Below are 23,100 nucleotides of genomic sequence, written 5' to 3' on the forward strand. Positions count from 1 at the left end.
CATCTCTCTTGGCACCAGTGTCATTACCCCAGGCTCAGGACAAAGCTGGCCCCCGACGTAGCCCAATTAATAACCAGTAGTCTCCTATATATGGGCAAAAAAGATATAAGAGCTCGGAAGGATTAATTGGTCTTGGATCTGTAACAACCAACCGTCGACCTTACCGGGCAAGAGGCCATGAGTTTATCTGGCCCAGCCCATCCTGAGTTAATGTCCGTCCACTCCACGAAAGACCTTATCCGGAGAATTCAATCTCCTGAGAGCTCCCACCAGAGCCACAAAATATCAGGAAAAGTCACTGTACCTTGAACTTATTTCAGAAAGCCCAGCTGGAAGGATCTCCACAGTATCCTTCAATTTCGGGTATGGAGCATCACCAATGGAGAATGCAATACGTCCCGCCCCCCAAGAGCTGTAAAAGCTTCCAGCATCAAGTTTCACGCGTGCTTACCACATGAAATGATATACGTACAGCCGCTATGGACCCAACAAACTTCAACCCCAAAATCCCGCCCACTATCAATTTTGTCCAGTACTACTCTCGTCACAGTCACATCGCCAATCTCGAGCCGGGGGAAATTGGAGAAGCTCGTAGCTCTGGCTTCACAAATGGCTAGAGATTTTACCAAAGCATCCACGGGCAGAGCTTTCCAAACTCTGCCTCTTCAAATGGGGCATCAGTAAGCTCTGTCCTCATGGATGCGCGAAGCTCTACAGCCTGTATCCTGCACTCATCGCCCAATGCCTCCTTGCCGCATTTGTAATAAATCTCGGAAAGTTTGTAAAGGGCCCTGGCGCGCTGCCCTTGGCCCTCCACAAAGGTTTCAGAGATGCTAACAATCTCGTCCAACAGTTGGCTGTGGTTGTGGTGAGATTTGGTGTCAGTCATTGGCTGTTTGGGAACATTACATACCGCTCGATTCTTTCTTTTCGTATTCTTTTTCCAACTTGCTAATTGCAAAGGCACGGGAAAAGGACTTACATGGCTGAGCTCTCAAACCCTTCAAGGGCGAGCATGCGCGCCACATCGTACTGCGAGTCGCAGGTCTTGAGCCGGCTGCCCAGCAGCTTGCGGCGAAACTCGAGCGCCTTGGACGCCAGCCTGATGGCCTCGGTGGTCCGCCCCTGCGCCAGCCTGATTCGCGACAGGAGGACCATGTCACCCGAGAAGCGCGGGTTTCCCGTCTCCAGGAACGTCTCGTCGGTGAAGTCCTTGAGTGATGGGCACCGGGCTAGCATCTCCTCGGCCTCGTCGGGCCGGCCCATCCGCAGCAGGAGGCTCGACAGGTTGCTGTACGAGTTGCCGATCCTGTCACTCTTGGCCTGGAGCCGGAGGCGGACCGCTTCCGAATGGGCCTCGTGTGCGAGTTCCAGATCGCCTATCTCGGTGTACGCAAGGGCGATGTTGTTTAGACTGTAGGCGATGAGAGGGTCCTCAAGCCCGAGCCGGGCCCGGCGGATCCCCAGGGCTCGCTTGAAGGGCCCCAGCGCCTGAGAGGCCCGGGCGAGGTCGAGGTCTAGCAGGCCGCCGAGGTCGATGGCGCTGGCGTAGGCCAGTGTCGTCATGTCTTCAAATGCGGCGATTGCCTGGTCAACCATCCCTTTAGCAACCGTGTACATTTCCCGTTCATAAAGATACCTGGGAGAAGTCATGTACTGGCCGTTAACTTTCCAAAAGCAACCCAATGGCAGAACTAAAGGTTTGTTAGAAAACGTGGGACTCACCAGCCGCTTCTGAGTAAAAGATCTGCGTACTTCTGCCGGTCCAGAGCGGCTATGCCCGAGCTCCTAGCCAGCCCGACAAGGTGATCAACGTGAGGGAGACAATTTTCGCATCGCGCCCAGGCCGATATCTGGTGGCCAATGTCGACACTCGAGTGATCGGGAAAGCCCCAGCAGAGCATATGAACCACAACGTCGAAAAGCTTGGCCGTCGTGGACTTTTCGAGCCTTTTCCTGACAGCGGACTGGACGAGCCGATGCATAGACAGATCCGAAGACTGAGCTGCTCGCTGAACGAGAGCTGCACGCATCAGTTCTTCCGAAGCATCGCCGAGGCTGTTTGATGGCGTGAGTCAGTGACAGCCGGCGCTAACAAAGAGGGAGGTTAATTGTTCTGGGTGGAACGTACTCAAATTCGTCAGATAGGAAGAGAAACTCCTTATCCAATCCCTTGGAACCATTGATCAGGATTTCTTCTGAGATTCCATCTGGTTCAAAAAATGACAATAGGTTAAGGAGGCAGGCAGAGTTAGTTTCAGTCAGCTTCTGGAAGGACATGTCCCACACAGTGCTCAAGGTGTGCTCATAGTCGCTACCAGGGTTCCTGCGAGAGTCAACCCTCGACGAATACCGCTGGTACAGAGGTAGGAAATCCTTCAGGGCCAACCTTCTCTGGGTGATGAAGCCTGCCACCTGGGCGAGAGCCAACGGTAGCCCGCCAAAGGTCCTGGAGATGGCGAGTGCGTATGTTGTATCCAGCGGAGAGCCATCTTCGACGTCGATCGCCCTTAACAGCAGTTTGGTACCTTCGTCATCCCCAAGAGCATTTACGTGTATGTTTTGAGCAGCAAACGAGGTGGCAACTGTGAGATCCCGTGTGGTTAGGATAATTGAGACTGAGCCACTAGTGGCCCCTGGCCATGCCGTCTTCAAAGCAGCCAGATCATCGGCGTTGTCAAACACGACAAGGCAGCTAGATTCTGTATTCTGTCGAGTCAGTGACGACGTCGTGGAGCTCTTCCTTTGGGTGCATGTAAAACTTACTGGTAGTGAGGAACCAGTTCTTCATCTTCCATATAGCAGACGCCGAGTGGTTGGTATCGTCGCCATCCCCGAGCAGCCCAAGCCCATCGGCGATGGTCCGGAAGCTCTGGTATATGGCGATGGCATTATCGGCCGCAATCCACATGACAATGTCGAACTGATGCACAGAATTGTATGCATATTCGAGTGCAATCTGCGTCTTGCCGACACCGCCCATGCCAAACAGCGCTGCCGACTTGTGCGAGGAGGCTACCACGTCGGGATCTAGTGCACTATGAATAGTGGCCAGCACTTCGTCACGTCCGCTGAACTTTGCATTGGCCGAGAATGGTATGTTGTTGTACCTGACCCGCTTGCTCTCGTCGTCCCTGGCTAGCTGCATGGTTCCCAGTAGGTCCAACACTTCCCTGTATTGACCCTCATCCTTGCGCATTCGCGCCATATCGGCCTCACTCTCCACCGAAGAGGCCATGCGTTTGATACGCATTGTGGTTCGGGAGAAGTCGGCCTGTAGTTTGCCCCACGCATTCTTCCTGAGCACTAGGTGCGGGTTGCTGCGTAGAAAGTGGATTGCACGGGCGTAAAAGCATATGATCTCGCCATACACGTCAATTAAGGCCTGCTGGAGCTGGCGGTTAAGCGGAAGCGTCCGCTCGTACACCTGAAAGCGTGGGAGAGTCAGGCTGAGCTCCTCAAGCATGTCTAGCACGTCCTGGAGCGTCTCGGCGGCCGAGGAGGCTTGGGATAGGATGAGCCGGATGCTTCCCCACACGGCCGCCGTGAGCGCTGTGTCTGCGCCGAAGCACAAGGCCAGCACGGCTGAGAAGTCGTCGACGAATTTGAGCCGGGGTGTCAACCGTTTTAGAGTGACCAGGCTGGCTGACACTCCAGGGCCGGCCTGCATGGTGCTCATGGATTTGATGAGTTCATCAAGTGAGTGCACCCCCTGGATGGCTTCGTAATCTTGGGCGTCCTGTAATTCATCGCGGTATTTTTCCAGAGCCAGGTGCCATAGCGGGCTCGAGCCTCGACTACATGTGGTTGGTTCGACCTTCATCATTTCCAAGATTCCAGTACAGGCGCAATGTTCCCTTGCGTCTTCTTACGTAGGTACGAAAAGGAGGCTTTGACCAACTGTCCGATCTATCTTGCGAAGAGCAGCTCGCAATCAATTCGGGATGCCAAGAGAGGGAACTCATGTAGCCTAGCCAGTATGTCATGTCGGATTTTCCTTTGTGAAAACCAGGAGTTGGATTTTCGGGGGTAAGGCTCCGAGTAGTCTACTCTCCAGACTGATTAGAATGAATGTAGGCAAAGCTGCTGCATTGGTGTTCAGGGTTCCCCTCACCTGGTAACTTGGGCCCATAACACCATCAGATTGACTCGACCAGGGGTAACTACCCTTATCTTTGTTTTGACCAATAGATGCTGATATTCTGAGCCGAAACCGACTTGGCATGGGGCGTTGGCAGCCAGCCTTTTCTCAAGGCCAACCAATTGTAGTGCGTGTTATTTATCCCCCGAGAGAAAGGGCGTCAAGTAGCGATCCATAGCCGATGCCAGTAAGTGGGCCAGGGCGACCTACCTGCGAGGTACCCTAGCCGCCCCCAAAACACTCAGCAAGATGCGCGCGTAATTTATGCAGTTCTGTGGCTGAAGCTATCAGGATGACGATGATGCATGTACCAATTTTCATCCTTCTTTGTTTCAAAGCATGTACAAGGTTGGGCGGGTGTGAAAGCGCTGTACCAAGCCCCCGAGCGCTGCTACTACCCTGTTCTTCATACTGACGCGCAGCTCTATCAAAAACGTCGGGACGTAAATGCTATTTCTTCCTCGATTGTCTGTCAACCCTGGCCTGGAGACTTCGTGAACATGCTCTCATTATCCAGGAGACCTGCCTTTTTTCCGAGTCGTCAACAGACAAGCCATGCGTCCCTCAGGTAAACTGCGGATCCTCCTTTCCCATCCGTGCAGCACCCAGGTGGCTCATGTGAGGCATACGCTTTGCTAACATGTGACAGATCTCGTCCCTCGACGCTTCACGAACCAGACTAACAGGCAACTCGAGACAAGACTTAACACCCCCTATTGTGACTTACCCTGGTACCACAAGTGGCTACGCCGTCAGGTGCGAGCCCAGCCTCAGGGACTGCTCTTCTACCCGCCAGACGAGAATCTCGATGATGACTCAGCATTGGATGCGCACTTCTTGCCGCTGTGGTGCAGGATTAGGGCCCTTATTCTCCAGCCCGGCCCAACGAGCATCGACGCGATATCCAACGCTCTCGTTCTCGAGAATCTCGTCATCCTCAAACAAGACTACGACGCGATGCAGTCCGCCCGGGACCTCGTCTTCTCCGTCCTTGGCTGGCAGACCATGCTATACAAGCCCGACTTCTCATCCTACTCTAGCGGCGGGTACACGCTGCTCGACGAGATGGACGGCTGTAACAGCGAGTCGCGCGTCTGCCTCAACCAGCACGGCCTCTCGAGCAGGAATAACCTTTCAGACTTCCTGCTCGGCTTCGGGATGATGCTCCCGCCACGAAACCACTGCGCCATGCCTGATCCGGACGATCAGCTACTCTTCAGTCGGACCAAGACGATTCTTGTCAAGGACGTTGACGCCCACGTGCTGACAAAGGTCTGCAGCATCAAGATCCAGTGGGTTGACTCTCTTTCCTGTCACCTTGAGCTAAATAGGCAGTCGGGGATTCTTTACGTCTTCCGATACCCGTCGTTTTGCCTCTCGGCACTGAAGGAGTACAGGTCGCAGACCAGGAGCGAGAGGGCAGGCGGTGGCGGTGACGGTAGCGTACTCCACCGCTGCGGGCTCATGCACCACTATGACGCCGGCGTGCCGTGGGGAAGCGAGGAGGATGTGACAGCCCTCCTGGCCGAAATAATTCTCTCCTACCGCCTTATATTCGGCCAGAGTAAGCGGTCGAGGGCGACGTTCAGGAGGCTGAGGCCTTTTACCAAGATTCCCCCGGCGGAACACGACAAAGTCCTCTGGCAGCTGTGCGGTAGGAAGAGGCCGGAACTGCTTCTGCACTCCGGCGATGGTGGAGTTGTGGACCTTGTCGAGAGGGACGAGTACGACCTGGCCGGGGATTTCCCCCACCTGCGGAGCAGGCTGACCCGCTTGAGCGCGCACGCAGCCAGCAGGAAGCCGAGGTCTATACGCCAGCTATGGCAGGATAACCGGGACTCGACAGCCTGGCTGGCATTCTGGAGCGTGCTCATATTTGGTTCCGTGAGTGTTGTGCTCGGCCTTACCCAAACCGTCTTCCAGATACTCTCGTATTTCAACGACATCAAGGACAATCAAAAAGGCTAGAAATAGTGTTACTACAAGCAATTTGGGAGACGGTACCTGTTTTTGTATAGGGTACGATGCGAGGAAATATAACTGCGACTTCCTCTCAGACTCTGCGCTCGGCCCAACTTTGGATGATGCCCTCCACGGTAGCCTCGTATTCTTTGAGCATGACCTCACCGCCATTCTCCTCAAGAAATGTGTTTGCCTGCACAAACACCATCGGAGGTGGCTTGTTAGCTAGCACCGTTTCCCTCCACTCGAGGTGCTCTCCCGCGACTCTGGAGAGATCCTCGTAGTAAGTCCGGCAGGCTACCACATCGGCCGTGCAGCGGTACATGTGCAGCCGAAGGAGCATCCCGCCAAGTGCGGGCTTTCCGTGCGTTACAATCTTGGACCTGTCGACCTGGACCGTGAGCGAGTTTTTAGGTTTGTCGTGGTTGATGGTGACGACGCCGTCGCCATCGAGCAGGAGGCATTTAAGTATTGAGAAATGCGCCTAGATCGGGCAGAAAGTTTAAAATTAGTGATATGGGGAGAAACGAAGTAAACAATAGACAAAAAAGAAATAATTAAAATGGATTGGGAAGAGGAAAGAAAAGACGTGAGACGGGTAGAGGATCGGGAAAGTCTTACTCTGCTATGTGCCTGGCCCCATTTCTATACGATGAAAGAAATATGTTAGCAAAGTGGGTTTGAAATATCAAATGGCAGGGAAAGAGGGCAGAGAACCTACACCACTATCAACGTTAAAGTTGGAGAGGCCGCGCAACCCATCCACTCCAAGCTGCTGGTACAAATTATATGTTACTGCCAGAGGTTCCACGTTAGTTCTGATCACTTCAAAGCAGCCAGATGCGCAGGAGAAGACGCCTCACAATCCTCGGCTCGAATATCGGACGTGTCCGTGAACCCAAGTAGCCCCAAAAGCTCCTTGTCGTCCATTAGATAGGCCCCAACAAGTTCGGCTCTGCACTCGTCCACCGTGGTAGCCAGGTCTGCGAACTGGCCAGTCCACGTCTGCCCCGGTGCGTACCAGCTCGTGATGGGCTTGCCCGAAAGCGGATTGACAGGCGGGTTCTCAATGTCAAAGTTGAACTCGCCTTTCCCTTTCTCGACCATCATCTTACCGGTCCCGTGACCGAGCAGCTCGTGTAGCACAACCCACCAGTAGTACGCGGGGAACTTGTGCTCCTTGAACTTTTCGGCCTCGGAGAATGGAATAAAAGGGTACTGCTTGCACTGGCTGTCGACTGCCATGCGGTTGGCGACAATGACGTTCTTGAAACCCACCTCTTGACGGATGTCATTGTACTGTTTTTATGACGAATGGGTACTACATCAGCCACGTGTGCCTCTTGCATATTGAACCTATATTATAGACTTACGTTTGGCAGGTTGATTCCAGGGAATATAATGCTCGAGCAGTAAGCGAGAGCTGAGCACGATCAGTAAAAGAGCACAGGAATGCTGAGATACGGTAAGAAGACACACAGTGAATGCTGGAAAAGTCTGGTGGCTCAAACAGACTCTTCTCAAATGGGCCCTTGCCGTCGTTATCCTCGGTCGCCCACGGCAGCCGACGAATAAAACGGGGCGAAACTTCTACTAGCTTTGCAAGCATGGCCGTCTCTCCGTCATCGGCGATGGCAACCAGGCCCTCGAATTCGGCCCGGACGCCAAATGGGTCCCGGTACGGCTCGACAAATCCCATGATATTCTCGACACGAGGCGCGCAGTCCCGGACCCAGATGCGCTGTGACTGGCGGTAGGCTTCCAGATCACCGGTGCGGAAACTCTTGATATACAAGGCCAGAAATTCTCGCTGGGCGTCATTTGCCGCGTACTTGGATGCGAGGGATAACTCGGCGCAGACGAGTTCCAGGTCCGCAGAATGGTCGCCATGCACTAGCTTCACCACTCCCTGTTGGTCCTCGCCAAGAGCAAACTTCCTCTGAGCAGGAGGATTTCCTTCAGCATCGCCGCTTACAGAGGCAACTAGCAGTTCGTAATCCACGCCGTTGGCCGCCTTTAACAGCCGCGTATTCTCTAAAAAGACAGAATTTTGCTCCAGAGCCCTGGAGACTACCTTGATTTCTTCCTCAGTGATGGAAGGAGAGTCAGGGTAGTAGCTGCTCTGCGTCGATACGGCAGGATAGCCGAGGCTGAAAGGTGGCCTGGCATTGATGGAATCTTTTATCTGGCTGTACAGCTCCGAAAGCTTGGAGGACCTGCTGGCAAGGTTCTTCAAGGTCAGACTGTCCACGGCCGGGACAAACTTTTGGTCACCCGACCCCTATTTTTCCCGGATGACTCAGAATACGCCGTTCTAGTGCTGATAATTGCTTCAGAACTTACAAAGTAGTTCCCGACGTTGGAAAGAAACGTGGCTGAATAGACCAGAAATCCTCTGAGATTCTCCTCGCTGACGTCGGGCCCAGTCAGAGAGCTCCAATTACCGGTGCAAGAGTTGTGGAGTTCGAGGATGAAGTCAAATATTGACGGCGACTCTGGGGAGACCTGGCGAAGGATGATCCTTGTTCCATGCCATGCGGCACTGCAAAAAGATTAAGAGATGAGATTGATGTCAGCAGCAATCAATCGGGCCAAGCGCAGTGCTCGGGTGGCCTACCGAGCCATATGGTGCGCATATCGCTTCTCTTGGTCCGTTAGGTGCTGGAATTGCCCTTTAATCCCAAGCTGGAAAACCTGCACATCCTGGAGGTCCATCATCTTGGATTCCTAGGTTTATTTTGTCGCTATTCTCTGGTTCCAATGAACCAAACTGCTGACAGAGATGAGGGGTCAGTTAGGGATGAGATGAGGCAGGGCGCGGCTTAATCCTAACCCTGAAATCAGAAGACCTGGTGGAACGTAACTTCCATTAGAGATAATTTGCGTAGAAGAGGGGTACGGAGCACTTCTATCCTGGGGGAAAGGGCGATCCATACGGATTGAAAGTACTGTACGACATAGTAGCGAGCCAGTGAGAGATGATTTTATGGAATTGTGGGGAGAAAATTCCGAACGATCGGGACAAGGTTATCAACCTTTATAACCGTGTCCCAGCTCCGTCGTCAACGTTCCAGTTACACTCCAAGCCCCATCTCCTCGCCTCCTCCCTCACAATTTCCATGTCCTCCTCATTGACCTCATAGTCCACTCCATCCTTACTTCCAGGCACGATCAGCGCGTCATGCTCCCTCCTACACCCCGTGGCAGTCAACGCGGTCCCCTCCAGCCTCCCCCAGCACGTTACACACAATTTATTAAGCATACACTCCCTACAGACCCGAAATGCGATCCGCACATTACAGCCACCCACCTGCGCCGGCGGCCATTCGTCGTGAAACGTAATGCCCGCGGGTATTTGCAGCGACTCGGCAAACGGCGGAAACGTGTCCTTCTGCCCAGCTCTGCACTCCCTTCCCTCACATACCATGGTGACGGAGCCCGGGAGGTGGAAGGAGTCGGCCCAGATTGTTTGCACGTGGTCGCGCAAGATGCCGTCGAAAAAGGTGTATTCTTCGCCGGCTTTGATGGCTTCGAGCTTTTGGAGGACGGATGTAGGGAGAGGTGGGTTGGGGCCGGTGTTGCTTCTCCTGCCGTAGAAGTCAAAGTTCTTCCACCGGTGGGGATGGAAGAGTTGGATTTTCTGCCAGGCCCTTGTGGCGCGCGATGCAGTCTCGCTGTCTGGGCTCTGGTTGATGCTGATGGTGGTCAGGATCGACGCTAGATACAGCCACCCGATGCTTTGCAGTGGTTGGTTATTTTTCTGTGAGAGCATGGCAAAGGTGTGTTCTGCATGCTCACGTAGGACAGCGCGTGCTTTGGCGTCCTCGTCACGGAGAGTGTAGATGCGCGCGAGGCATAACGAGACACGGAAACGCAGCTTGAGAGCGGTCGGCTTCTGAGAGAAGGCGGCGACTTCGTGCAGCTTTGCGACGATGGAGATGATTCGATCTGCTTCGAGGGATTGCGGGTCTTGGGCTACCTTCTGCAGATAAGCCGAGCAGAGACTGGTGACCACGGGGAGAATGTCTTCGAGGTCAAGAACGGTGGGTTTTGTGATGAAGCTATCCACAATTGGCTTCCATCGGGAAATGGCTTCGTCAAGTCTTGATGGATGGTTAGAGATGAAAAAGAGACGACCAAGCCAGAAGGAAAGCCTCCTGCGAGCCGTGCGAGTGACGCTCTGAGAGAATAGCTCCGCATCACCACATAGCCCCAGCGCGCCGTCATACATCTCTTTCAAGAACTCAAGGCGTCTTCCATGCAGGTCTTGGATAGACACCTGAGCAATAGCAAGATGCATCCCGTTGTGCGTGGCGTCTCTCACCAACGTCTCCAGGATCGTACGCTTTCTCTCCGCATACATGCTACTCAGAAACCCAAACCCACCACACCACCCGCTCCAAAGTGCCAGTTCCAGCGTATCAGCCCACATGGTGCTGGACATAATGCGCGGCTTGAGCGCACTGAGGGCGATCATCTTCTCCCGCACTCGCATGTTCCTGGTGACGCTGCCCCAGTGCCCGATCCACGAGTGGAAGCAAGCGACTACTTTAATTGCCATAGCCTCGTCGATTTTCAGCTGGGTGATCATACTTAGACACTGCTCGACCGTGTCGAACGCCCCATCGTAGTCCTCAAGCATGGATTTCGCTTCGGCGAGCCAGACGAGCGCGCGCCAGTCATTGTCGCAATGCGGCGAGAGGAGGGCGGTGGGAGCGTCGCTGGAATCGCCAAGTGCGAGAAGAACAGCGGCCTTCTGGATATCGAAGTCGGCGCTGTTTTTGGAGGCCGGGATAGTGGCCGTGACCCAGGCTTCTATCTTCTCGAAGTTGGGCGGCGTAAACCAGTCCCTCGTGCGCGTCAGATCATAACGATCGTCCTCTACATCCTCCTCGATCAATCCTAAAGCTGGAACTGTGGCGAACCACGGCAGGAAGACATGGATGTCGTCGTAGTCCCAGAAGGCCTTACTGAGTAGCCAGCGTGTGGCGAGCATCTTGCTCACAGCCATCCTCAAATCGCTCGCCTGCGTCATCTTCTCCAGCTCGTTCGCCCAGGGCTTGCTATTTTCAAGACTTCCCAGTCTCTGGGCGACGCCTGGTTGCTTCGCCAGGCTCAGGGCGGATTCGAAAGCTTGGTCATTCCCTCCCCAAACCACCCTTGCCTCATTCAGTGCTTCGACCGGCCAAAAGATGTCGAACACCGCGCTGCTGAGGAACAGCCTAGCGACTTCGGTGCCCAGATCCGTCCTCGTCTTCTCATGCAGCCTACTCACATCAATACTCGTCAAGATCTTGGGCAGCACCGCTCTCGCCAAGGCGAATACACCGGCTTCTTCCTCCTTGTCCCCCCTGCCACCATCTCCTTCCCGCGCTCTCAGAACGGCCATCACAGCCAGGCAGTCAACAAGATTGACCGCAACGACAGCCATGGCCGCATTTCTCTCCAGTACAAAGTCCGAGAGGCTGCACAAGCGCAGCCTCTCCCCAAAAAATTCCTCGTCAATCCCGTGCGTCTTCAGTGCCTTCTCACTGAAGGTGTCCTTCAGGAAGCTTCGGATGGCCGCGAGTTGCCGGTCCTGTGGCGCTGTGGCTCCACCAGGACTACCGCCTTGCAGCTGCTCCAGCGCGGAGCCCATGGGGGAGGTTGGCAGAGGAGCAGCAGGCAGGAGGTAGCCTGCGATCTCTCCTGTCGCGAGGGATAGCATGCCGTGCGGGTCGACCGAGATCAGTCCGGCGTACGCGGCCTGGCTGCTGCTGCGTCTCGACACAGTCAGGAACTGTCCGCGCCCGAGGTACTGCCCCAGCACATCTGCACTCGCTGGCGGCGCACCGAGTATTTCCAGGATTGCCAGCAGATGCAGCGTGTCCTTGAGCCTCAGCAGCTCGTTGCCGGATAAGCGCACGGCGAGGTCGCTCAGGTGATGCTGAATCGTGCCGGTGCGGGACTGGTCCGCGCGGCCGAGCACGCGCTCGATCTCGCTGGTGGACAGCAGATGTTGAAGTGCGCGGAGTTGCGAGCGGAGGAGGTAGAAGTCGCCATGGACCCTGGAAACAAGGGCGTCACGGGTGGCTACCATGTACTCACGCAGCGAGGCGGCGCTGGTCGAATCGGAGGAGGAGACGAGGCAGCAGAAGAAGTCGCAGCGGAGAAGAGCGGATTCCGTGATGAGGGCGACGTCGGATTGGTTCGGGTAGGTGTGGTCCAGGGCGATCTTGGGGATGGGCATGGCGAAGTTGTTAGAGATGGCGGACAGCGTGCTCGCTGTGCCTGTGAGTAGGATGCGGAGGTGCTTGGTTGAGGCCTCTGAACTGCCGAAAACTTTGGATAGGACGTGGAGGTGCTCTTCGGCCATGTGGTCTAAACCGTCGAGGATGATGTAGATTGTACAGTCGGGTAGTTTAGAGGAGGTGTTCACGACCAGTCTAGTCCATAGCTCGTTGGAAGAAAGGGAGCTGAGGCTCGAATTTTCCGGCTCCAGGATGGCTTTAACGACGGGCAAAACCAAATCGAGCAAGGAAGGGCTTTGCATGCAGAGCTGGAATGCAATCGCTCGAATGACTGCGCTCGCCGTCACATCTTTGGATGAGTTGTCAAAGTAGTAGAAAGCAACAGCTGACGATCCGTTGGTCTCCTTGACAGATCTGTACAGGTGAGAGATGACCTGGGTAGCAATGAAGGTCTTCCCAAAGTTGGAATCGGCCTCGATGGCGAGAATCTGCTGGGCTTCAGAAGCAGCCGTTGTCCAGGCAGAGAAATCCTCGCGCCGAAGCAGCCACCCACCCGTCCCGCTCACGCTCTGCTCGGCGCAGGCATGAAAGGTGTCATTCCAGGGCTCGCTGCCAATACCAAAGAGCTTCTTGAGCTGATCCACACGGCTTGGGCTGTTCTCGGTGATCATGTCGTGGACTACGCTCAGCTTGTCCGACACGGTGGTCACAGAACCTTGGACGGCCTGCACATCCTTTTGAATCCGCAGCACCGTGCTCAATATCAGCGCTGTGGATAATCTGCCCTCCTCATCAATCAGCCTCTGAAGCTCTTCCATGTGAGCACCGACTCCCTTGTCATCTTCCAAGGCTAACGTCTTGAAGAACTGTTTGGTAATGTGCCCGGCCCGCCGCATCGCCGACTTGTTGGCCGACTTGTTGGTGATTTCAATGTACAACGCAACACCGCCGACGGTGTGCGCCATGATCTTGTTGAGAAAGTGGACCTGGAAGAGGACTAAAGTCAGCACTTGGAATTTCAGAAATGTATTTGCGAAATTTCGGCGTCCGTTCAGGGGGTGGAGAGGGAGTATATTCACGCACAAACTTGGTCGGCACCTTGACGCCCGCGCTCTCGGCCACCATCAGCATCTCAAAGCGCATGCCGAAGAATCCAATCTGCTCAAAGAGCTCCGCAGCCTTGACGAAAATGTCCCTGTAGTCCTTGGTAGCTTGTATGAGCACCTCGATCGCCCTGGTCAGGAGCGTGACGCCGCTGCCGAAAAGCGGGATGCCCTCGGCCACCGGACTCAGGAAGAATTCGTGGAACTTCCAGATGACCCGGAAGACCTTGGCAAACAGGTCTTTGGCGCGGTGGAAAGCATCTGTGAAGAAGGCCTTGCTGAACAGCCCGGCTTTCTCGGCATCGTCCGCCTCGGAGTGTGGCGGCGGTGGGATCGCGAGCACTTCCTCGATTCGCTCGGCGAACCTGTCAGAGAGGCTGCCAGCCTTGAGATCAATGTTTGTTCGAGCCTTGAAGTCGGCCTGCGAAGGGTGTTAGTTGATTCGGGCTTTTAAACTGCCTACGTGCCTGGCAAAATCGATTGAGATACATACCTGTGCCTGATCCCAGAGCTGCCGGAGGTCAAGCTCTGGCTTGTTCTCGAGCTCTTCGCGCCGGCGCTTCACATCATCGACTGGCTTCATTATGCATCAGTTGGGTTGTCTGTCGTGGTTTGTCAATGTAGATAGGGGGTTTGGGAGGGGACGGAGGGGCGAGAAGAAGGTTGCTTCCTCAAATAAATATCAATTCTCGTGTGCCCGGACGTGCCCGCTCTCTCCTAGTGCCAATCGGCCGGCTCAGCCCCAGAACCGGCAGTGCAGGAGGCCCGATCGTCCCGTGAAACTTACATCCAGCGTGTGTGTCTGATATGTATTGGTTCCGCGTTGCTCTAGAATAGTGGCTTGATCGGCGTGGTCCAGAATGCAAGCAACACCACAAGCGAAGGCCACCGCTGAGGCCTGTGGCTGCTTCTTTCCGGCTTGCATGCATGTGGCGGAGGCCGCCATATTAAGCTTTCATAGCGTACCGTCTTCCTCACCTAAAGCTTGCATTAGGCTTACACATAGCGCCACTATCATCGGGAGGTTAAGGTGAATTGCTTTTTTGTTTGTGTCGCCGTGCGTAGCGACTACTACTGCCAAGACTCATCAGAATAGGACATTGTGAGACAAAGGCTAGGTGTGGGATACAAGCTCTTTGTACTGTATGCTGTCCTAAACTGGCTCTCCACTTTGCCGCTTTCTCTGCATGGCCGGAGAACCACTGTAGCGTTTGCAAATCACAACAATGATAGAAGGCTTTGGCCATGGATCAAAAAGCTTCCAGACTGCAAAGGCTTCTTAGCTCCACATTTTCTAGCCACTGCAGCATGTCGAGGCTGAACTAGGCAAACGATCAAGGAGTGTTGCACGCAACTACGTATTATGTATCAGAGGTTGCAGATATTTCTGCCATATTTCGCTGAGACTGCATCAAACTGTAGGCAGTCCATGCATCAGAGAGCATACCAGAGTCATAGGCATGGGTGCTAGAAAGGTCCAGAGGTGACCGTATCCATCTTTCAATTTGATAGCACAGGAATTCTTGGGGCAACTCCCTGTACCAGACCTCGCAATCCCTAGATCAATGGGTGGGCTTTATAATTGTACCCGTCATGATATTTCTACTTGGACCGCTTGCTGAATTTCAACTGTAGAGTTTTCAACCTGGTGAGGTCCACCATCTTCTTCGCGTTTGCACATGGAGAACCAGGGGTGCAAATTTAGATGCTCCGGGCAAGCTCATCGCTGTCTTGACTGCAACATAACTCTTTGGCCTTCCTGAAAACTCTCCATAAGCCTCCTGCTCTTTTTTGACTCTTGGGGCTTCGGTTTTTCCAGCGCCAATGAGACGTGTAGTCCTACATTGGGCAAAGGTTTTGTGGTCCAAGATATCGAGGCGCAGATAGACCCCGAAGGGCTGCACAAGTTCCAGCCAGCATCCCAGAGAGTCCAGAGCCGTAGCGAAGCGTCAGCGTCAATTCACATCTCTCAGGTAGCTCATCGACGACACCAAGACCCTGTGCCAGAACAAAAGTCTCTTATACGCCCTGGGAGTTGACCAGTACAGTCTACTACAAGTATGGCCACTCCTGTGTCTGGTTTGCTTGATGAGCTCGTACGCTAAGTTCTGGACTTGAAATGGTGCAAGGAAATTTCCAATAAGTCCAAATGTAAGCAAGCAACATGATGCATTGTTCTCCAAGCACGGCGTCTAGACAGGCGTAGAAGAGATGAACGGTGGTTAGTGGGAGTGATGAGGTAAAGTACAGGTTGGTAGAGCAAACAAATGCTTTCACTACACAAGGACATTGAATTCTTGAACCAACCTTCATTTGTTCAGCCTTAAGGATCAAGATCTAGCCAGGATCTAAAATTGCCTACGGTAAGCGGCAAGACGGCAGAGATGGCTACCCATGTGCTTTGGTAAGGCTAGCTGGAAGCTGGATTTTTATTGGTCTATATTCTATCGCCTGTGTCTTACTTCGTACCATTGCATGTTTTGATGGCCCCCAAGGGCCTAAGCTCAATCTTGGCAGTCATTGTGTGAGCTTCTGTAGTTGTTCAGGGCGCCAAATGGCTTGACCTACAGGGGAAACCCAGGCGCTTGGGTACTCTGAATCTGCATGAGTGACGATGGGTTTAGTGGGGGTGGTTTCTTTCGGTTGTTGGCCGCTGTTCTGAGACCATTAATAACATCGAAAATAAAATCTTGGCTTTCCGGCTTGCCGGCTGTGATGTGACCTCGAACAATAACAGATGGGACACAATGCTCGATGGACACCCCACATGAGTTTTCACGAACATATGAATACCTGCCTAGCTGTCACCTCCAGCTTGGTGGAGATGCTGCAGCGGCTGAATTCCATTCTACTTCATCGTTGTCCTGCAAAGAAGAAAAAAATAATCATAGTCAATACCCCGAAATTGTGGTGGTCAATACCCACAACTTGCATATTCCTGGCAACGGCCGCAACGGCTGAGCACATACTCCCGATCGACGTCCAAGTCGACCTTTTATTCCCCCTCAACGACACGTACGCACCAGCGCCATGGTTCCCCATAGTCTTTGCCATACAAAACCTAGACGCGGCGGGGCCGCTGGAGGCCGACCTTCAAGTCGACGTCTTCAGCGTTGGGTCGCGGAGAAACCAGACCCAGCGCGTCAGCTGGCAAAACATCGGCCTGTACTCTGTGCAGTCCCCGGAAAGACACTACTTTCACATACCAGCGATAAACATGACGGAGGGCGCGACGGACCGGTACAACATCGTCTGGCGGCTGAGGATCTGGAACAGGTGCTTTGGCGATGACGAGTCCAACCAGACCGAGGCCAGGTTGTGGACAAACGACCCGGCGCCCTTCAGGATGCAGAACTTGAGCTTCTCTGCCGCGCCGGGCGCTAGGCTTCCCGACGTGGAGACGTCCATCAGTTCGTGCCCTGAGGCTAGCGAGAGGAACTCGGCCCCTGTTCGCATCTCTCAAATCCGAGAGAGCTCCATCAACGTGGGAAAGCCATGTCCGGTTGTGGAAGATGCACCCGCCGGAGAAGTGTATATACAAACCTCTCGCCAAGCAGCTCGCTGGCAACGTCAAGACGATTTTGGACCAGAAGCAGTGTGCTGGAGACGCGTGGCAGACGGCTTCAGCGCCGTGTCAACGTTTGAGCGTTGGTGCGTCCTCAATTGTTACATCATCGTGGATGGACTGGACACCGGTTGCTTTGGCCTTTGCCGCATGTATACAGAGTTTTTATAGAGACTGGATGGGGTGGATCAAAAAGTTTTGCAACGCATCCCTATAGCCTTCCTCGCTGGCCCTAATCAGTAATACATTGTTGATTTGAATAAGCCTGTTGAATACATTTCGTACTACAATCGAAAGTGATAATCGTAAGAGAATCATAGCAACCTCTTTGACATGAGGGTCTGGAAGATGAAGCCGTGGACTGAGAAAGGAGCTTCTCATAGCCTTATGCTTTTTTGCCGCCTTTATTGGTCCGTCAATCTTCCTTTTCTTTCTTCAACAAGATGCCTCCTGCCGTCCTTATGACAGAGCGGTCGGCGCTTGGGGATGCAAGACTTGGATTCATGTTTGCCGAGCGGCTAGATGAACTTGACAACTCTGCGCTGGGCTTTTTTTTTGCTTCCGGGCGCTAAAACGAACCAACCATGTATTCTGGGGCCTGAACTCAAGTATGATTTCTTTTCTGGGCCATGACTGCTGCCCTGCCAATGGAGCTTTGCTTTTGTGGAACATTTCACTACCGAAATGCAGTTCCGAAGAGAAGACGTCGCTTAAGCCTAGGTCTCGGTTCGAACTGTATAGAATACAAGGTCAAATTATGCAGTTAAAAGTGCTTATTCGGGAGGACCTAGGTACGGATACATCAAGGTACTGTTAGGGGTAGATAGTAATCTACAGAGACGATATCCCGCACCACATCCTAGTAGTCTTATCTCCGTGTTTTCATCTCATGTCAACATCATAAACGTCTACTCCTTTTCTTATAAAAAAGAGAAAAAAAAAATAAAAAAATAAAAAACAGCTACGACGTAGCCTGAGATCGTAAGATAGGTTCGCAAGCCCGAGATGACTTTTCTTTTTCAGCTACCGTATTCAGTCGAAGACGGAAAGGCCGCCAACAACGGCGAGTTCCGTATCTGCTTGGATATTGAGGAGTAGTTCAATGAAGGATGGAGACGAATAGTTTGACAAGGTTGTGGGGCGAACGCTACTCCGGCAACCAAACAGTACAATAGTCACTTCCAAGCAGGTGCCTTTCACGGCCCAGGAGGACTTCAAGAGCTTCCGCACAAGACTGGTGAGCGTCTACACCTTCTCCAACTTTCGGCCGTGCGTCGTCATTCTCAAAAGACGGCTCCAAGTCTTTGAGTTTCTTTGAGCGACCCTTATTGGCTTGGCACGAGATATGGTTCTTCCGTGTCGGGATGTGGGCAAATGCGGAGGGGCTTTGCTGTTGAGGCTTGCCGGGGAGCGTCTGGTATATGCTGTCCCTGCATGGTGAAAAACGGCTGATTCGGAAATATTATCATTTTCTATTCTTTTGCATCTGTAGTTCGGATCATAGTCCGATCAGTATGATAAAAGTCATCCGATCTTCAAAATACAGACACCACCGATAATCATGTATTTTTGATCGTACCCCATGTATCCCACACAACTGAAGAGCTAGACAAGCCTCCCCTCGAGTCACTACGATTGCAGTCCCAACTGTTGAAACGGGCGACGGGTGGGGGGTCTTGAGCCTCGTGAATCATTATTCTCCGAAGCGGTCCAAAGGTTGCAGCGAGTAACGCAGACGGGTACGTGTGTTGTTCCTTTCAACCTTCCAACCTTGCCGGGCTTCCGAATCAGTGGCCGATGCGTATCCTGTGGTAGTCCTGACTTGGTATTGGGGGTCCGGGCACACAACAATACGGTGTTGGGGTGGTGGGTTGTCTCTGAAGCGCGCATTTGGGAGGTTGCAATCACTTGACAGATGGACAGACTGCAAAGGGCAGACCGTGAAACAGACGCTTTCTTATTGGATGACTGTTAGACGATTCAGTTTGCGACACATGCTTAATGAGTGACAGAGGCTGATAGAGGGCCCGTCCATCATCGCCAGTATCAAATTTCAAGCCAAGTTAGTATTGCGCTAAAATCTGGTCGCGATCATGTTGCACAAAAAAAAAAAAAAAGCATCCTCAAAAGAGGTTGGGATATTTATAAAAATATGCCAAAATAGTTAGCAGCAGACGCTATCATTAACATCATCACCACGTTTCTCTTGATCGTGCCCTCCACCGCTCATTCAACATGTGTTCTCATAACTTCCAATACTCTTGTCTTTACTTTGATGCCGAAGCATTTTTCTCCATCTCGGCCGCAATCAAAGCAATGAGCGCGGCACCAACACCAGAGCCGTCCTGAGTCAACCCGATCGTGATTTTTTCCGCTCCTTTCTCGCCGATCCCATCGATCGCCCTCAGTGCCTCGTAGATCATGTCGGGGAACTGCGGGTAGAACTGGAAGAGACTGCCGTCGACACCTATGTCAATCTGCTCACCCTCCCAATCCGGGTGCGTCAGCTTGCCTGTCCTCAGGACAACAGCTGCAACAGCGACGGCCGAAAGACGAGCGGCACGTCGGCCAACCGCGGCAGATATAGCCTTGAACGCCTGCGCATCCTCAACTGATACATCAGTCAGGCCGATCTCTGAGCTGAGCTTCTTGCGAAGGGCGGCAAGTTCTGCAGTGTTATCCTCCGCAGCGTCTGACATGATGGCGCTGTCAACGCCATATCGCGTGAATAGCGGCGAAGAGCTCGAGTTCGCCTGCACCTGCTTGAAAAGCTGCACCTTGTCGTTCTTAACCGCGTCCACGATAGCTAGGCGAAGAATCTCGCCGAGAAACATGCCCGATACCCGCTTCTCGAACATCTGGACGCCAGGGTTGTTGCTTTCGCGGTCCAGAATGTTGTCCCATGGTGTGCTGGGAAGCACGTTAAGCTGGTTGTCAAAGGATCCCCACTCAGCGTTGATGATCATTTCGCCCGTTGTGTCGACATAGTCAGTTCCTTTGAGGCCCTTCTTGATGTCATCGTACTTCTCCATGTATGCTCCGTTGGTACCCGTTCCGAAAATGGCACCAAGAATGGTTCCCTTTTTGCTCGGTGATGTATATGCGCGAGCCATGAGGGTACCGACAGTGTCGTTGACCAGCGCGGCCACCTTCACAGGCAGCTTGAGCTTGTCAAGCTCGGCCTGGAGCAAGGCACAGACATCCTTTCCGACGGTGTCATCGATATGGAACCCCTTGGTCCACCGGATCAGATTGCCCTTGTTAATACCAACCTGGTCCACCGGGAAGCTGAAGGTGAAACCCAGCCTGAAGACATCCTCCTCGCGATATCCATTGGTGGCGCTGGTAGCCTCTCGACGGCGCCTCAAGGACTCGAAGTGATCCTCGTGGTGGTCCTTGAGGAAAATCTCAATCTGCTTGGCGAGGAAGGCAAAGAGTTCCTCGGAAGTCTTGGCTACCATAAGCTCCTTTGGGATTGCGACCTTGTTGAAGTTGAGGTCGTACGTATTGTCACCATTGAGATGGACGGAGCAAACTCTGAAGTTTGTTCCGCCAAGATCGACCGCAAGATAAAGACCCTGTCATTATTACAGACGTTAGACGCAGGGTCTTGGTCAATCTTGGCATATCTTGGGGTTGGTTGGTTTGCAGAGGCGCGGGGAGCGCGCGGCTCAGCAGCATGCAGATGGGCCTACGTACCTGTTCTTTGCCAGAAGGAACGGCAGCCACATATGTGGGAATTTGGCTTAAGCTGGTGCCATCCTTAGCGAGACCCTCCTCTAATGACAGGCCACCGATTTGTTAGCCCTGGGCTAGTCTAAAGGATGGATAAAGCCGCATAACAAAACCTGCTATACAATGACGTGAACGTACCCATTTGGCGGAGGAACTCCTTGACTCCCTTGTTCACATCATCGTCTGTGTACTCGAACTGGTCGACGATGCGTTTGGTCTCTGCTGCCAAAGGCATCTTGAGGGGTCTCGAGGTCGGTGCAGCGGTGGGAAATGGCTGATTTTCACAAACAGCTGGCTCGTCGATCGTTGCTTGTGCGGCTGGCGAATGTAATACGCGCAGGAAAGGATTGACCTCGAGCAATGTTGAGTACTGCAGCTTTGCGTCGCGAAGAACAACTTGGAGACCCTAAACAGAGACGGGGGAGTTTTTTGCGGTTTTAGCAAAAAGAGATGAGAAACAAAAAAACAACCTTTTGGAAAATAGGCCCGAATATTCCGGGAAACTCAATTGAACTTGGAAGATCAAAGTAGCGCAATGCGCCAATTTAATAGCAAGCACGACGTACTATAAATGCGGGGAGATCCAGTCGCACAAGGCCAAGCTGGTGGGTGATGATGTTATGTCGACCAGGGAAGGTGGGGCATTGTTGTTGGAGGGACGCAGAAAGAACCCATTCAGTAGTCGGCTGCGATTACTAAGATTTGATTCCTTGGCACAGAATTTTGACTCTTTGGGGAGAGGGAAATGTCGTAGTGCTGGGGCTTGGCAGGGTGGAAGCGGGCAGGCATATTACATCCCGGGAAAACAGGACAAGGAGCAGATAGGAAGATAGCAGATATACGAGAGAAAAGAAAAATTTCGGAGGGCAGAACTCACCACAGCTAATATCAAAAACCCAACAGTCACAATATGAAAAATGTTTCGACTTTGTTTTTGATTCTTGGAATGCGCGTCTGCGGTAGTGTCCGCCATATGACGGTTTGCCGCCTCCCTGAGAGCCATCTCAAAGGTCGCTTCCGGAGGTCTGCCACCAACTGGGGATATGCAGTCGGCGGCGGCGTCAATTCTCAAGATGCGCCCAAGACGACAGAGCACCAGATGCCTCTACAGTGTACGGGTATTGGTGGCCAGCCTGTGACGGCTGCAGGACGCTCTCGACGTGGCTTTTTTTTCTCCTACTGCAAGGACAGGGTTTCAGAGGTGCGCCGTGGTGTCACTTTTTGGTGGCTTCGAATTATCGTATTAATTGGGTGTACATATATGACCCAATAGTCGTTCGGTTGGTCGTCGCTATATCGTGGAGAGGTATCCTTTTCCCTCGTTCGCCACCAGCTGGAAAGGTGGACGGCAAACAAATGAAAATGAATGGATCGAGTTGCGCAGATGGGCGTACCACGTCCAGGCCGCGAATCTTAGAACGGTTCGATTGCTATAGCGGCACGGCTAGGCGAAGAGCATGCAGCTTAACAGCACACGAACACAAAGTTGACTGGACTCTCGCAAATTATGATTACTGTTAAAAAAAAAAGACGAAGAAGTGCGAATGAGAAATGATAGTAAAAATCAATGGTGAATGGCGGAGAGAAAGAACTTGGATCGCCCAGGCTTCACCGACACAATTACTGCAATGTCAGGTTGCCGCTCCTTGTCTCCTCCCTGTCCGACGCAGTAAAAGTGGCGGGAAAGATCAAGATCGAAGAGGGGAAATGGGGAGACGAAGGAATTCTACCAGGGGTGATTTGGGGCAGTGTAACGGGAGCTTCGTTTGAGGTCAAAATATCAGTCAGACAACGACAAAAATCTCCGGTATTTAAATTCACAGAATTCAAGTCATTAGAAAGAGGAAAAAGAGGGAGAAAAGATTTTGTCTTGCGTCTATCTTCGGAGGTTTATCGCTCGCTTAGCTCGGGCCTCTGACGAAATGCTTCGCCATTTTCTTGTTGGGGAAAGGGAAAAAATGGCAATCCAATCTACGTCTGTGGGGTCCCTCATCTCCTCATTTAAAGGCGCCGCCAGCTTGGATCCAGTGAGACACGATCGTCTGTTAGCATCAATGCCTCTGCTTTTTCAATATCCAATATCGCTTGACAAAGCACGTCAGACATGCTCCAGTTCGGGTTCCCCGCGTTCTCCATAGGAGCAAGGCGCAATCATTCAGACGCCTAGATCAAAACTCAATTGCCAATCAATCAGAAGGGAGTAGAATCTGGGAAGTTCCCTGGGTGGAGTTAGCAATTGCGCGTCCGTCAATCCGATCTGTGCCTACTCGCAGTGTGGTGGGGTTTGAAACGTGTATTGAGGCGCGTGACTATTGCCAAATTGTCCAAGTCGAAGTTCAAAAGAGAAATCGAAGTAGTATTTCA

At 52.9% G+C, this 23,100-nt stretch overlaps 6 protein-coding genes across 6 annotated transcripts; 2 read left to right on the plus strand and 4 right to left on the minus strand.

Moving 5' to 3' along the window:
• Positions 1-614: 614 nt before the first annotated feature.
• PgNI_10309 (uncharacterized protein) lies at positions 615-3,823 on the minus strand (the record flags this gene model as incomplete). The annotated part of the gene is made up of 5 exons (XM_031130282.1): positions 615-857; positions 983-1,639; positions 1,726-2,058; positions 2,132-2,702; positions 2,767-3,823. 5 exons carry the CDS (start codon positions 3,821-3,823, stop codon positions 623-625), a joined length of 2,853 nt encoding a protein of 950 aa, XP_030979867.1. The 3' UTR covers positions 615-622.
• An 830-nt stretch (positions 3,824-4,653) lies between these two features.
• Positions 4,654-6,254, plus strand: PgNI_10310 (uncharacterized protein). The gene is made up of 2 exons (XM_031130283.1): positions 4,654-4,709; positions 4,791-6,254. Exons 1-2 carry the CDS (start codon positions 4,697-4,699, stop codon positions 6,107-6,109), a joined length of 1,332 nt encoding a protein of 443 aa, XP_030980369.1. The 5' UTR covers positions 4,654-4,696; the 3' UTR covers positions 6,110-6,254.
• On the minus strand, positions 6,182-9,049 carry PgNI_10311 (uncharacterized protein). The gene is made up of 9 exons (XM_031130284.1): positions 8,937-9,049; positions 8,721-8,873; positions 8,447-8,645; positions 7,583-8,384; positions 7,477-7,526; positions 6,967-7,402; positions 6,825-6,898; positions 6,725-6,748; positions 6,182-6,587 (listed from the first exon to the last, which is right to left on the minus strand). Exons 2-9 carry the CDS (start codon positions 8,819-8,821, stop codon positions 6,195-6,197), a joined length of 2,079 nt encoding a protein of 692 aa, XP_030980370.1. The 5' UTR covers positions 8,822-8,873; positions 8,937-9,049; the 3' UTR covers positions 6,182-6,194.
• A 91-nt stretch (positions 9,050-9,140) lies between these two features.
• PgNI_10312 (uncharacterized protein) lies at positions 9,141-14,019 on the minus strand (the record flags this gene model as incomplete). The annotated part of the gene is made up of 3 exons (XM_031130285.1): positions 9,141-13,319; positions 13,417-13,857; positions 13,930-14,019. The coding sequence occupies 3 exons, from the start codon at positions 14,017-14,019 to the stop codon at positions 9,141-9,143; spliced, it is 4,710 nt and encodes a 1,569-aa protein (XP_030980367.1).
• A 2,202-nt stretch (positions 14,020-16,221) lies between these two features.
• On the plus strand, positions 16,222-17,172 carry PgNI_10313 (uncharacterized protein; the record flags this gene model as incomplete). Its single annotated transcript, XM_031130286.1, has 1 exon — positions 16,222-17,172. One exon carries the CDS (start codon positions 16,222-16,224, stop codon positions 17,170-17,172), a length of 951 nt encoding a protein of 316 aa, XP_030980368.1.
• Positions 17,173-19,096: 1,924 nt separating this feature from the next.
• Positions 19,097-23,100, minus strand: PgNI_10314 (uncharacterized protein). The gene is made up of 4 exons (XM_031130287.1): positions 21,614-23,100; positions 20,875-21,142; positions 20,701-20,780; positions 19,097-20,579 (listed from the first exon to the last, which is right to left on the minus strand). Exons 1-4 carry the CDS (start codon positions 21,737-21,739, stop codon positions 19,269-19,271), a joined length of 1,785 nt encoding a protein of 594 aa, XP_030980365.1. The 5' UTR covers positions 21,740-23,100; the 3' UTR covers positions 19,097-19,268.

The sequence above is a fragment of the Pyricularia grisea genome, chromosome VII, assembly GCF_004355905.1.
Source record: "Pyricularia grisea strain NI907 chromosome VII, whole genome shotgun sequence".
Lineage (NCBI taxonomy): Eukaryota > Fungi > Ascomycota > Sordariomycetes > Magnaporthales > Pyriculariaceae > Pyricularia > Pyricularia grisea.

What these genes read in the sequence shown, in the direction of transcription:
- PgNI_10311 (XM_031130284.1), bottom strand. Translation starts at nt 8,821, where the DNA reads ATGATGGACCTCCAGGATGTGCAGGTTTTCCAGCTTGGGATTAAAGGG. An exon ending in CGATATTCGAGCCGAGGATT is followed by an intron (nt 6,899 to 6,966) that starts GTGAGGCGTCTT and finishes AACCTCTGGCAG; the next exon opens with TAACATATAATTTGTACCAG. An exon ending in GGGGCCAGGCACATAGCAGA is followed by an intron (nt 6,588 to 6,724) that starts GTAAGACTTTCC and finishes TGCCCGATCTAG; the next exon opens with GCGCATTTCTCAATACTTAA.
- PgNI_10314 (XM_031130287.1), bottom strand. Translation starts at nt 21,739, where the DNA reads ATGGCTCTCAGGGAGGCGGCAAACCGTCATATGGCGGACACTACCGCA. An exon ending in GGTTTTTGATATTAGCTGTG is followed by an intron (nt 21,143 to 21,613) that starts GTGAGTTCTGCC and finishes GTCTCTGTTTAG; the next exon opens with GGTCTCCAAGTTGTTCTTCG. An exon ending in TTCCTTCTGGCAAAGAACAG is followed by an intron (nt 20,580 to 20,700) that starts GTACGTAGGCCC and finishes TAATAATGACAG; the next exon opens with GGTCTTTATCTTGCGGTCGA.